The sequence below is a fragment of the Labrus bergylta genome, chromosome 19 (assembly GCF_963930695.1).
Source record: "Labrus bergylta chromosome 19, fLabBer1.1, whole genome shotgun sequence".
Lineage (NCBI taxonomy): Eukaryota > Metazoa > Chordata > Actinopteri > Labriformes > Labridae > Labrus > Labrus bergylta.
Genome location: NC_089213.1, coordinates 4,995,007 through 5,009,634, shown reverse-complemented (window position 1 = coordinate 5,009,634; position 14,628 = coordinate 4,995,007). Strand labels below are relative to the sequence as shown.

Genomic DNA, 14,628 nt, shown 5'->3' with positions numbered 1-14,628 from the left:
GAGGCATTGTGGTGAATGGGAAGTTCTGTCAATCAGACATGAAGGGAACAAGAGAGGAAGTCACACTTTTAACAGACGAGCTCCGTACATTACACTGGTTCAGTTTAAGACAATAGAACCAGTTTCCCCAATTTCATGTCAACAACATGAAGCTGATAAAATGTATCCTGATCGTCCAGCTGAGCTGCCTTTGTCGAGGTAAAGTTAACACTTTTCACACGTTTGTCAACTTCATATCTTAAAGTTATACAAAAACTGTCAGTGTGGCTGTAAGATTTGACTTTTGCTCTGTTTGAACCGACTGTTGCTTAGGCAATTAAAATATATATGTATGTATATATATATATATATATATATATATATGTATATATATATATATAGCTCTAAAAAGGTGCAACTGTAATGTTTTGTAACACCTGTTTACATAAAATACTTTAATTTGATTCGTTCTGACCTGAAGCTGAAAGGTCTCCAGTATGTAAAGGATGTCATCAGTTCTGTATTTGAAAAGATGAAGAACTGAACAACGATGTAAAATATTTGTTGTCAATGAATGGACACGGTATAAGCTGCAATGTGTCCTTCCCCTTCGATTATATCTCTTTATCATATGAATATAACTTTATAGAAATTGAAAGAATAAAGACACAAACTGCTGCATGTGTAACAAAATGATTTTGTTAATTTCTGATAAAAGTTTCATGAAGATGTCCGTACATTTTTTTAAATGATTTCCACAGAAACATAAAATCTGTTTGGATTAATCCTTGAGTGACCTGAGGACCGGTTCTTATGCTCCTGTATCTTGTTTTGTTTGAAAGTTTAATGGCAACATTTTCCATAAAGACACAGCCGATTTAAAATGTTGTCCACTGAGACCGGTGGTGCAAAGGTATAAAATAGACAAACTGAGCTCAAGCACTAAAACTGGATAATGTACATTTGGTTACTTGTATTTATACTTTTTACATGTATTCATCTTGTTCTTTGAATATTTAAACGTGCTCTTGTTCACTTTAGTGTACTTTTGTATTTCTCTGACTCATTAACCTTGAATTCTTCTAAAAAAATATTGATTTATTCTTTATTTTGAACATGTAAAAAAGAAAAAACAAACAAAGAAATGCTATAATTAAATAAATATGTAGAAAACAAATTAAATAAATACACAGCATAAGAAAAATAATTAATCGTCCTTCATTCGCTCTCACCTGTCTGAAAGGGAGTAGGAAAAAGTTAAAATTGATCTAATCCCCCTTTTAAGTCCATTTTAATAGGTATTAATTGTACAATAGTATATAATATAATATAAAATAATTACTTGTATGCCATTATCTAATGATCTAATTATCTAATTAATTACACCAATAATGCATATTTCCATCAACATAATAGAAGTACTATGTCCACCTAAATCCAATCACAGGTATTTGAACACACACAGATGCAGTTTCCACTAGAGAGAGTGTAAAATGTGAAATCATGAACATCACATTTGGTCATTGATTTAATCTTGACTTAATACGTTTTAGTTTCTCCCGCGCTGTGATTCTTCATCCACGCGCTGAAACCTGTAAATTAGATATTCATGGTCAGATGGTTACTCTTTAAAAGCCTTTGGTGGTGTGTTTGATGTGGTGCTGTGACTGTATAGACTGGATGCTCACATTTTCACTGACGGTGACAAGACTTTTTTTTTTAAATTTAAGCCTCACAACCCTCCAATCAAGCGGACCGCGCTCATGACCAGAGGGGAGCAGAGGAAGAGGACTCCAACAGTAAGTTCAGTATTTCTTCACACACACACACACACAAACACGCTCGTTCATACCAGAAGTCTTTGCGCTCCATTTTTCTCCAGAATCAGAATAAACACTCGATGCAGGGGATGCGTGAACAGTGTTAATGTCACAGGATGTGGGCTGACCTGCTTGTGAAACATCTCTGTGAATTGTGCAGGTGCAAATCAAACATTGTGAGACAGAAAAGCATCGACTCGGGTTGTGAGACAGAAAAGCAACGACTCGGGTTTGCCCTGCAAGCCACCTTTGCTGCTCTTCGTTTCCGTGTGGCTTTGTGCTCGTGTGCATTCTCAACAACTTGGTTTTGTATTGGAAACATTTCAGCCTGATACGTTTATGTTCTTATTTACAAAAGTTATGAAGACATCTGCAAGTACTGAAATTAAGACATTGAACCAGGGCAGGTTGTAAACGTCTTAATAAAATAGAACAATACAGATCATTTTTTAACATTTATTTTATATTTTTATAGGCAGTACAGAAATAAACAGGAAATGTGGGTGTTTGGAGAAATAGAGTTGTATGTCAAGTAACACTTGAAATGTTTTAAAGCCCCTGTGTCAAGTTTTCATCTGGTAATGAAACCGACTGATCAACCGACCATCAGCGACAAGATTGAACATTTTGACATTTTACATTGAAATGCCTTTAACAGCTTCCACAGGGTAGGTGTCAGAAGAGACCATTTACAGCCACCCTAAAGAAACAGCTTTTTTTATTTTATTTTTTTTCCCCAAAAAAAATATTCACATTAAGTTAAACATTTGAGGCAGGAGGAGATTTGTTCTCAAAAAACTACCTATGCATGTCCAGGACAAATCAAAAGAGATAAGGTCAAAGAGATATGATACACTTTATTGTCCCCTTTGGGAAATTTCTCTCGTATCGTATGGCATTTGCAACATAGTTTTAGAGTCCATCCATCCATTTTTCTATACCGCTTTTCCCGTTCGGTGTCACGGGAGCTGGAGCTGTTCTCAGCTGTCACACCCTGGACTGTTCACTAGTTAGTCACAGAGGTGACATAAAGAGACAGACAACCAGCCACACTCACTTTCACACCTACGATCAAACTGAGTCACCAGTTAACCAAACGAGTATGTTTTTTGACTGTGGGAGGGAGAGAACCCACAGATGCACCAGAAGCACATGCAAACTTCACACAGAAGAGATTTCAAGATTAAGGGTCACCGATGTATTTCAGCATCAAGCCTTCTGAATGTGTCAAAAGAAGGTTGACTTCTATATAACAGTCATAATAATAATAATAATAACTTTATTTATATAGCACCTTTTAAAAACACAGGTTTACAAAGTGCTTTGACAAACAGCAAAAACAAGTACAAACTAAACCAAACACAGAAGAACATAAACAACAGCAAGAACATAAGAAATGCAAAATACTAAAAATAATTAAATACAATTCAACAGAAAAGAACCCAAAGTGCACGATACACAACCAGACATATATAACGTCTGAACGCGACCATCACAAGAACCATCACAAGAACCATCATAAGAACCCAGGCAACACAAGAACCCAACAACACGAGCTGAGACCAAGAGGAACCAAAGATTTAAAAAGATGTAAGAAACTAAAAGAGCTGAAAGCAAATAAAAAAATAGCAGCAATAAGAAGGTAAGAGCAGTAAAAGAAATAGAAACAAGTGGTTAAAGGATAAAAAATAAAAAAAGAACCAAAACTATAATATTAATAAAAATAAAAGGTTAATATAAATATAAAACATAAATAGACAAAGTAAATAGGATAAGAAATCACCAAGTTAAAACACAAGAGGAGTTAAGATAAGAGCATAAATAAAAGAACAGTAAGAAGTAAAAGAAGATAAAAATAGTAAAACCGGTAAGAAAAGACATCAAGAAGACGACATCAATTAAAGCAAGTCTGTAAAAGTACGTTTTGAGAAGGGATTTAAAAGAATTAAGGGGAATCTGCGAGTCTTGTCTCCTCAGGGGGGTCATCATGTTCAATGTTACACAACTGACTTTAGTTTGAGAGCAGCAGGCGGTGGGGGAAAATGTTGAGCACACATATTTGTCTTTGGTGAGAAATAGTTGAGTTCTTTCTGTAATCTAGACTTGGATTAATGTAAAACATTTTGCAATTCTTGCATTTGTGTTGGAATCCCATGTCAGCATTAAATCATGATAAGAACTTTATATGTTTCAAGGGTTTAAGTCATACAGGAAGCAGTGAAATGGAAAAAAACCCGGCTTTGAAGTTGTATTTAAATGATCAACACAGATATCTTTGGTGTTTCTGCTCGTGTGTGTCTTCAGGTGACCCTCACGTTCATCACCTCTCTGGTCGATGCAGCTTCACCTTCAGGATGCCTGGAAACAGGAGCAGCGGTGATGTGGTGGCTTTAACCGCAGACTCCACAGATATGTTGGTTGAACAGATCTGTCAGGATCTTGACTGTGGCAGCGTCTATCATGTGAATAAAACCAGCTCACCTCCTAACATCACCTGCTTTAACGGCTGTTTGTACCGAGACGGTCGGTTGCAGAACTGCTCACAGACGGTGGGAGGAAACTGCACTGTGATTTCAGAGGCTGTTTGTGGTAAGGGTTTTCTCTAATATCTCCTTTAGGTACACAAAGATCTGTTCGTTTTGTGGAGGTTTTTAGTTGGCTTTTAGTTCTTACAAGTTAGATTCAACATTATAAAATCCAACATGTTGAGTGTTCAAAAGCTACACAGATGTCTTTCGTCCTTTTAAAACTTTCTTCATATTAAAGTGGAAGACAGCAGGCTGGCATTCAGAGTTTTTTTTTACTGAATGCTTAGTGGGACTGAATCCTCAGGGCCCCCCATGGAGGACGTAGTATATACAGTTCTTGTTTGTGTTTGTTTCTCTCCACATCTTACCTGTTACAGTAAAGGTCAAATTGGCCGAACAGATGAACATGAATCTTAACTCTGCAAATGCATGAAAATAAGTCAATTGTAAAAAAAAAAAAAAAAACATTTTAGATGCTTTGTTATTGTTCACTTTGAACTCCTATATAGTTTTTTAAGGGTCTTATTAAAGATAATACCATAATAATACCCAAATTTTATACTTCAGTATGATATGAGTCAACACTGACATCGTTCTGGCAAGCCGTCCATCAACAATCCTGTGGGGGCGGTTGTTCTGGCAGGCCGTCAACCAACGATCTCGAGGAGCCTAAGAGAGCTCAAGAGCTCCCAGGAAAGTAGGTGGTTAGTGACTGAGATTTACAGATAGATACATGCAGTGTATTGTATATGCACAGAGAGAGAGAGAGAGAGAGAGAGAGAGAGAGACACTGTCTGAAATACACAAATACATGGGTAACGCTGCCAATGCATTTGTGCATTTAGTGTGTTTGTGTATTTTCACACCTCTAACTGAAGACAAATGTGTCAAGTCTCACGTCCTTTATTGCCACTCAACAACAAATTACGATACAGGCAATTTTATTTTTCTAGTCCACAGTTGAATGCATTGTTGTTAAGCTTCCTGCCAAGCTGTCAGGAAGCTTAACTCTCTCCCCTCTCTTCCTTCCCTCCCCTCTGCCCCCACGAACACTGGACGTTGAAACCCCCTCCTGTTTGCCACCAAGAACTCTGGACTAATAACTCTAAAACTAACTATTCAAAAGTACACTCACTTTACTGCATATTGCACATATTGCACAAGTTTACCTTTTCTTTAAATGTAATTTAATTTATTTTATTTACCATTTTGTACCTTTTGCACAATTTAGAATTTATGACTGTAAATATTATTTATCTTATTTTTACCTCATTTTATTTTATCTATTTTACCTTATTTTGGTTATATTGCACCGTGGGACGGAGACAAACGCAATTTTGATTCCACTGTATGTCTGGCATATTTTGAAATTGACAATAAAGTTGACTTTGACTTTAACTTGTTAATTTGAAAATGTATATATGCATTTATATTCCTTACATATTAATTACACACCACTGCTAAAAGAAATAAATATGTCCATTAAAAAGTCAAAAAACACTCATATTAATGTCAGTCTTGTATTCTCGAATAACAATAAATATCAACATGTAACCTTCAATAGATTTTTATTTCTGATTCTCTGTGGGCTCACATAAGCAGTGGCTTAAGTTTGATAATCTTCTCCTCAGGGCACCAGGCTGCCCGGCTGGCAGGAGGCTCAGACCGCTGTGCTGGACGGGTGGAGTTGTGGAAAAACGGGAGGTGGGGCACCGTGTGTGACGACCAATGGGACCTGCCGGATGCTGACGTGGTCTGCGCCCAGCTGGGCTGCGGCTACGCAATCAGTGTGACGGGACAGGTCGGCTCCTTCCCCCCAGGAAGAGGACCCATCCACCTGGACGAGCTGAACTGTACGGGCAAAGAGGATAACCTGTGGGCCTGTCCGGCTGCACAGGATGAGTCCGACTGTGGACACAAAGAGGATGCTGGAGTCGTGTGCTCAGGTCACTGTCAGAAAACATTTTTAGACGTACAGAATAAACAAAATGATATGCATACCAAATTAGATCTCTTAAAGAGGACATATTATTCCCCTTCTCCACCTTTTCAAACAGTCCCCCTGTGGTCTAAATGAATCATCTGTGCTGTGCTTTGGTCAAAATATAACATGAATCAAGCATCAGAGGAGATTTGTGACCCTGTATAAACCAGCTCTCTCAGAACGCTCCGTTTTGGTGTGTGTGTCTCTTTAAATGCAATGAGCGCCCCCCTGAGTTTTCCCCGTAGACATCACTCCTCTGTAGCGAGAATAAACATGGCGGACCTGTGCAAAAGTTTTGCTCTAGGCTCAGGATGGAGTCCATGGGTGGAGATACCAGGGGAGGGGAGGGGATTTTTTTTAGCAGAATCCCACTGTGACATCACAAGGAGAGCACATTTAAAACGGAGCATTTTCCTCTGTGTTGTAAGACTTATGCAAACAAAGAACTGGATGGGTTTATTTCACATTTTGTGGGTCAGTAGACACTCAGGTTATCCAAATATATGTTCAGAAACACTGTACAAGTGGATTTTTCATAATATGTCCCCTTTAATATTGAATTTTAGATTTGTATTTTAGAAAAAGAGTTTCTCATGGTCCCTTAGAGTGTACAGTTATGTTACCAGAAATGACCCACCAGGTTTATTAAATCCCTCAAGTAATAACATCAAGGACAGGACTCCTCAGTACTTACAGTATATCACAAGTCCTATGTAGGGAATAATTTACACAATATTGATTGATTAATATTGATGCTGGGATGTCATATTCATTCAGTCTTCCTTTGTGATTATGTGCAGAGATGAGAGCGATCAGACTCACAGGGGGTCTGGACCGCTGCTCGGGTAAAGTGGAGGTCCACCGAAACGGCAGCTGGGGAACAGTGTGTGATAACTGCTGGACTAATGAGCTGGCCTCCAAGGTTTGCTCCATGCTGCAGTGTGGAAACCAGACGGAGAAGATCACCCAGTTTGTCCCTCATCTCACCCACAACAACGGGACTCTGTGGTTCTATTTTTGTGATCAAGATGTGCAGAACCTGTGGCAGTGCAGGGAGTACATCAACAGCAAATACCTGTGTGCTACATCAAAGGCGAGCGGGGTCATCTGCAAAGGTGGGTGACACGATATGTGTGGTTGATGAACTGGTGATGTTGTTCATGAATGAATGTTAAAGAACCCTGCAAAGGGTGGATTAGCTGTATGCAATATAACCGACTGACTTGACTTAGAGAGGGTGGGGGGCGGGGGGCATTGGATAGGACAGCCGAAGAGTGACAGGAAATGCTCGGAAGAGAGAGAGTGGGGCATGACACGCAGAGAAGTCGCAGAGGTCTGATTCAAACCTGCAGTCACTTCAACAAGGACTACAGCCTCCGTATGGGTCGCTGAATCCAACAAAGCAGCAACCCTGAATTTAAAAAAAAGAAAAGAAAAGTGACTTTCATCAAACCGTGTGCTTTCAGCGTAAATGCATTTGCTCATCTACAATAGTGAAATTGATGTATTATTGTTGAAAAAGATGAACAAAGAATTTTACCATTAAAGGTACCGCTAATTGAAAATTACTCTCAGTCTTCTTAAAACTTATGTGAGTCCAAAAAGACTGACATAAAAAAGATTTCCACTTTCTGTGGGTGCTGAGTCGGAGGGTGTCCCCCCCCCCCCCCCCCAAAAAAAAAAAAAATCTGAACTATGATTGGCTATTTCCTTTGTCAGAGGAGTTACTTGTGTTACATCAGGCTGCTAGTAGCCTCCTTTGCATTTCACAATAGCCCACTTCATGTTTAATCTTAAAATTGTACTTTGGACACGATCTTTATGAGTAGTCAAAGAATGAAGCTGTAAAGATTAAAATGTTGCTACTCATCTGAAATTAAAAATGTAAATAAACACAGGTGTATATAATCTATTTAATCCTTTGGTATAAGTAGTTGAAGTAGATATGTTCAAGGGTAAAAGAATAATGCTATTCATTCATGTGTATGTGGGCACATCACACTTCAGCTCGGCCTCTCCCACTGAGAAATAATGAAGGCCAAGTAAGAATAATTATTAAGGATAAAAACTCAGCCTACGTTTAAAATATATATTTTACTTAAGGATAATGATTTTTATCTGATATGAGTCATAATTAGGTAATATTCAAAAAACTGCTAAGTTCATGGTTTCACTTCTTTTTTTTGTTCTTGCAGGTTCCCTCGGGTTTCCCGCAAAAACAACAACAGCCAGCGCAGCTGATCAAACTGTAACTACTTCAACCACAGGTAAATATTTTCGGTTTTTATTCTTTAGAAGAACTGAGAAACATCACACTGTATTTGTTACTTCCTTCCTTTGGCTTATCTAAGACCTAAAATAGGGCAACAAAAAAGTGCATAACAGTTATGAGAAATGATAACTTGTTTGTTTCTCTCTTTCCATCCCAGAGCTTCCGACCCCTGACGGACCCTCTGAAGGTTTCTCCTCACTGCCCATCGAGCTTCTCGGCGCCATGGCTCTGTCTCTGCTGCTCCTCGTGTTTTTGATCACAAACACGGTGCTCTGCTGTCATTACAGGAGAAGAAGCGGTTTGTTTTCTTCACTTCAGTTTGTGCCGTAGTCTCAAAACTTTCAGCAGTACATTTTTTTTTTTTTTTATCTTGTAAAGCTAAATCAAGTGCTGGTTGATTTTTGCTTAAGCCCCCAAAAGACTGGAGAATCCCAACTGAGTATAAAAGTGTTTGTCTTGGTTTTTTTCTCCCACAGTGTTATTGCTCGAGCAGACCCACAGCAAAACACGCCTCACCTCTGAACATCATCACAACACCTACCAAGACTCCATCAACCTCGTCAAGGTCACAGCGAACGAGCCCCCGACAGACGGTGAGAGGCTGAACATTTCATAATATTTACTCTCGTGAAAACAAATCTGAACGAATGAGCAGGATTTAATACTTTTGGATACGAACAAAGTGTCTTCCTTTACAACCTGCATACATTTGAGGGTGAGAAAGGGAAGCACCTAAAAGTGGAAAAATAATCTCATGAAGTCGCTTTTATTTGTTTGTGTTTGTCTCAAAAAGCCCCGTTGAGCCCCAGGTATTTCTGGACCCAGCTTAGTAGTGTTGACGGCACGTCAGTAGATACAGACTATGAGCAGTATGAGCCGAGCAATGAGTCGTCTGTCCCTTTATCAACCTTTCGCAGTGAGCTACACGTTCTTTTATTTCAATCCTTTGTGCCTTCTATCTTTGCTGCTGCTGAAGTGTGTGTGCAGTTTGCACCGAATGTTTGCAGGATTGTTTGTGATCAACGCTTTGCTCTGTGTGCATCTTGCAGATTCTCAACGGTACAAACCAGACGTGAACCCTTTGATGAAGCCGTTGGGTCTTGAAAGCCTCTTTGAGGAAGGTGAGTCACTGTTAGTTAGAATAGATTAAAAAATAGTGTTATGTTTCACTCCCACTGTGAAGCTGCTGTTCCTATTTATGAGAAGATAGAGGACAGGGCAAAAACAACTTCTGACGCTCTATGTTTGTGGATCTGAATTAAACAGATTTTTCCCCCCACAACATCAGGTCAAGGTCAAGGTGTCTTTATTAGTCCCTGAAAAAAGTTCATTTGTTTGTGGCTGACCTTGACCGAGACTCCCAGGGAGAACACAATCTTGTATCCCAATCTGAGCTTCATCTGAATAGAATAATGTTTAATGCAACCCTAACCCTAAAATTAAAACAACATTCTGTTTTTATTTCTCAGGTCCTGAATCGGACAATAAAGTGATGGGAGTCTTCACAGGCTGTAACGGCGGCCCCACAAACGCTCAGTATGCCAGAGCGTCAACGGTAACGGTGGACTCATTTGATACCTCCAGTACGTCGTCTGAGGAAACCAACGAAGGCTACGTCAGGGTCACACCTGGTGAGTCAGATTTACTTACCTACTCCTCTTCAAACAGAGCTCAGTTTTAAAGTCACATTAAAGTGGTAAAAGACCTCAAGGGTATGTCCCAAAATGTTCAACCATTCCTCAATGATTCATAAAAAAGATTGCCAGTAATAATGATATTATAGTTAAATGAATCTGTAGTACAAGCTGACAAAGTGTGTCCTCTCATTTTGAGTGATTGGAAAAGGGTGTTACAAAATGGTTATCAGGGATGTTCAGCTTTTTACATTTATATAATTAACTCTCTGCTTCTTATTCCAATCATTTGTGGACGGTCCCTAAACTTCACCAGTAGGTGTTGAAAAGAAAATCCCACTCATGACTGAACATTGTAAAGAAGATGTGAAAGAAGATAAAACAATCTAGAATTGTCTCTGACATCCTTTTTAAGATGTGTCAGGTCTGAGCGTGTCGTACCTTTGCTGTCTTACAGAGCTGGGGCCGAACCAGGCATCGAGCATAAAGGAGACTTTAAAGCTCATCTGTCACAACGATCAACATTTATCTGAACGGCAGAAACACCAGCAAAGTTCAGGTAAATGTCACTCAACACAACATGACACAAACAAACGTTACAACAATGAGATCTGCATTTGCTGACCTTTGTAATCATCTAATCAGGTGATGAAGAAGACGACCCGCTTTACTCGCCTGTTAGCCCCGACCCAAACTCTTCCTCCTCCGATGACTACGATGATGTCGACTGTTTGCAGTAAACAGACGAGTTACAAAATGGAATATTGAAACAATCTCCGGCTTCAAAACTGCACTAAGAGGAAACATGAACTGAGATTTAAGATTTAACACCTTCAGCTGAGAAAACATAATAAACTTTCATTTGATTTCAAATCTCCGACACAGAAAGATACAACCCATAATAGACTGGCATGAAAATGGCATGAAAATAAGAAATTATATTAAAACTTGACTGAGGTAACTTAATATTGGACATCTTAATACTTTTTTGCTCATCATGTTTTGAAATGAGGCCTACTTGTTAGTAACCAAATTATCCATTGGAACCGGTGTAAATATGTAGTAATTGAGTTCTACCACAAGGTGTCGCTGAAAGCTTGTGAGTAAATTAACTGGCTTGAAGTCCTAACACACAAACTACTGCAAAATAAACTTGTAAAACCATAAACTATAATCAGCAGACATGTTCTCCTGGCTGCAGGACAATGTGCAGAATACCTATTTGTTCTGATGAAGTCAAATTAAACGCACCATGAACAATTTGAGAGGAAACTCTGGGTCCTGATCGGAGGTCAACACAAACCATCAGAGCGGTTTCAAACCTGACTCGGCTCTTTTTTGCTCCATTTCACCTGCAGCAGCTACAGAGCACCAACGCTTCCTCCTGAGTCAAAATGATGCCTCGGATCAAAGTGAGGTCAACTTTCTTATTTTTGTGGCGGTAGAAGAAGGGAAAAAAAAATCTTCAAAGGACCTGTAAAAATATCAGCAGGGGGGCAGCAAGGAAAACACACAGATTAGCTTCAGCTAAGCTAACATGAGAAGTGATGCATTAGACTGATAACGAGCAGAATGGGGTTTATTTTGACCGGACGGTATTTGGCTTTGAATGATGAGGAGGGGGGAGGGGGAGGATGTGTTGGGGGTGTGAGGAAGGGGAGGACCTTGGGGGTGAATCTGAGGAGAAAAAGAGGAGTTGGACTTCGATAAAAGGTCTCAGAGATTCATGTATATCTCTCACATTTAGTCCAGAGCTCAGCATGGAGATAAACGACTTGATCTGCTTATGAAATTCCATCTCTTTCACATGCCAGAGAGTCCAGCGCGCTCACACACACTCACACTCACACACACACACACACACACACACACACACACACACACACACACACACACACTCACACACTCACACAGCTCTTAACCGAGATCTCTTCTAAAAGTATGCAGTCTGATATATTACAGATCCTCCCCAATTCCGCTCTGCGAAATTGATAAGTCAGAATCTTAAAATCTGTGGCTTTAGAGGCCTGATGAACATCAAGGGAAAGAAAAAGCAGCACACCAGCAGCACAAGAAGCTTGTAGTATTTGAGGGATTAGAAGATCAAGCCTCTGTTTTTACTTTGTTCATTAAATCAGTTACACACAGAGGATTACGGCTCCATAAGTCGGTAAGTTGCTTAAAGCGTCCCGACAAGCGAACCCGCCCGGGTTTAAACTTTTGAACTCTGTTTGTTGCAGGAGGAGCGGAGACGATAGTACCTGCCTGCTAACAATATGTAGCACATAAAGAGCTGGGACTTAATCTAAAGTAGGCCTACATTACAACAACAGGAGTCTCCATAGCTGCTGTTTTTAGCCTCCTAGCAGGGAACAGTATCGACAAAATGTGTCACTGTCAAAGCTGTCAAAGTTCACAGTTATGTGATCCAATATTCAACGCTTTTGAAACTTTTTCCCATAACTTGTACTTCTGTATCTGTGTAGGTTCTCAGTCATCCAGGTCAAAGCTTGATCCAAAGGCAACTGGACTGGTTGAAGATCCTGAAGGAGCTGGACGGAGCTAGAAATTTAATCCTCCGTCCACCAGAAAGTTTAAAACTGAAGAAGCCTTTCGGAGGAGGAGAGGTGAAACATCTTCAGGATCTTCAACCAGTCCAGTTGCCTTTGGATCAAGCTTCGGATGTCCTTCTGTAAATCAGTCTGGTTCAGCTGTAAATATGTGACCTAATCACAGACATGTGGTCCCATGATGAGAGGTAGATGAATATGGAAAATGAAAAATTGTAACTATATCCAAATCAAGCTTAAATTAGCCCCAACCTAGAGACAAAATCTCAGACATGATTCCCGCCCTTTGCACAGTGATTTTCATTTTCTCTCTCTGGACGAGGATTTTAGTCCCAAAGTGTGACAAAAAAAGCTGAACTGAACAAGCTGTCGCCATATTTGCACATACACACTGATTTATCTAGATAGGAGGTAATTTATTTTTTTCATTTGTTGATATTTCTCTTATTCCCTGATTGGTGGATTTCACTTCATGGATTTCATATTTCAATAGGTTGCCACATGGCATTGACTCTATTTTAGAGCCAGCTTCAAGTCAAATTCATAGTATATGTAAATGTACTTGGCACTAAAAAAAATTGACCGAGATTGTGCTTCTGAAGTGGCCATATGTGGAACTACAGTTTCTGGCATTGGCTTCATTTTGTTTGTAAACGGGGGGTTAATTTGATATCAGGGCTGCCAGCATGTTGTTGAAGAGGCCTCAGTACCAAGGAAGAACAACTTATTAATGTTGTTACAAATCTAAGTATGTTTTGTTCACAGTTGTCTGTCACAGTGTTTTACACTTGGAAACTCATTTATTGGTTGCACTTTCAGATCTAAATAAATAGTTTGCATTCTATGCTTTCTCCATACAAATGTCCAAGAGAATTGTGTGCACACTGTCTAACTTGCAATGGAAACAATTGCCAATAAAGGTATTTTTGCAGAGTTTGCATGCAATTTCTTATGTGCTTTAAATTGTGACTTTTCACACACATCTGTGTTTTTTAGTCCCTGAAGAATTAAGCTAAGAAGTAGCTTATATGCTTGTATATGTTGCCAAATTGTGTCACTTATAAGTAAAGATAGTGGGGATAGAAAGGGTACAAAAAAATTGAATTAATTTGCCTGTGTGTGCCAACAAACATCGGGCCACCCCTGCATAAGTCAGTAGGCCACCCCAGTCAAAAAAAGTCTGGACACGCCCCTGAGCATAGCCTACATTTTTAGTCAAAATATTGTTGTTAATTTAGAGATTCTGAATCCATTCTTACCTTCAATTAGGCAGCGAGCAGTCTGTTAATACATTTTCTTCCTTCCTAAAAGTAGCTGGCAAACTTTGTAAACGTGTATTATTAACATTTCATTTATTATATTAAATACAGTTTTTGACACTTCAGGTTTTATACCATTACAGCACCATGAAGAGAGTAAAAAAACATAGTCTCCATAGTTTCTGCGTAGTGTCTCACTTCTCCGTGACCTCTTAGGATTTTCTCTGGATGCGGACGTCGTATTGGCACCGTGCTCTGTGATTTCCAGGGAAATGTTGCAGGATGGACTGCAGCCACTGAAAAGCAGTGAGGTCATCGGTTTAGGTAGAGCCCCAGATGGTGCAAGACCCGGGCAAAAATCCACTTCAGCTTATTAATCAGAGCCTTTTTTCCCCTTTGGCCTCACAATGGCAAAGATTTATACTAAAGCCATTAGATTCAGTAATACTCCCCTCCCCTGATTAGTCACCCTCACAGTGAATCAGCCTGTAGTCTGGCTGTAAAGCACATTACAACCTGCTGCGCTGAAGCCTGAGTGTAGCTGTGAGAGGAGCCGCTAATAGTGTTGATTACTCCTCACTC

General features: G+C 39.5%; 1 protein-coding gene across 3 annotated transcripts; it reads left to right on the top strand.

The window, feature by feature from the left end:
- Positions 1-50: 50 nt before the first annotated feature.
- Positions 51-13,720, top strand: LOC109997802 (T-cell differentiation antigen CD6-like). 3 transcript variants are annotated; one of them, XR_010664790.1, is made up of 14 exons: positions 51-198; positions 1,710-1,778; positions 4,104-4,388; positions 5,959-6,273; positions 7,112-7,426; positions 8,507-8,578; positions 8,741-8,881; positions 9,060-9,176; positions 9,377-9,499; positions 9,633-9,704; positions 10,053-10,214; positions 10,675-10,776; positions 10,863-12,719; positions 12,894-13,720. XR_010664790.1 is itself a non-coding variant. In XM_020652411.3 (13 exons), exons 1-13 carry the CDS (start codon positions 147-149, stop codon positions 10,955-10,957), a joined length of 1,920 nt encoding a protein of 639 aa, XP_020508067.2. In that variant the 5' UTR covers positions 51-146; the 3' UTR covers positions 10,958-13,720. The 3 variants fall into 3 exon arrangements, 2 of the variants coding, with proteins under 2 accessions (XP_020508067.2, XP_065804531.1); XM_020652411.3 differs by having other exon boundaries at positions 10,863-13,720; XM_065948459.1 differs by lacking the exon at positions 9,377-9,499 and having other exon boundaries at positions 10,863-13,720.
- The last annotated feature ends 908 nt before the right edge of the window (positions 13,721-14,628 follow it).

Coding starts and splice junctions, on each gene's coding strand:
- LOC109997802 (XM_020652411.3), top strand. CDS start 147: ATGAAGCTGATAAAATGTATCCTGATCGTCCAGCTGAGCTGCCTTTGT. Junction 9,500..9,632: donor CCCTTTATCAACCTTTCGCA/GTGAGCTACACG, acceptor TGCATCTTGCAG/ATTCTCAACGGTACAAACCA. Junction 9,705..10,052: donor TGAAAGCCTCTTTGAGGAAG/GTGAGTCACTGT, acceptor TTTATTTCTCAG/GTCCTGAATCGGACAATAAA.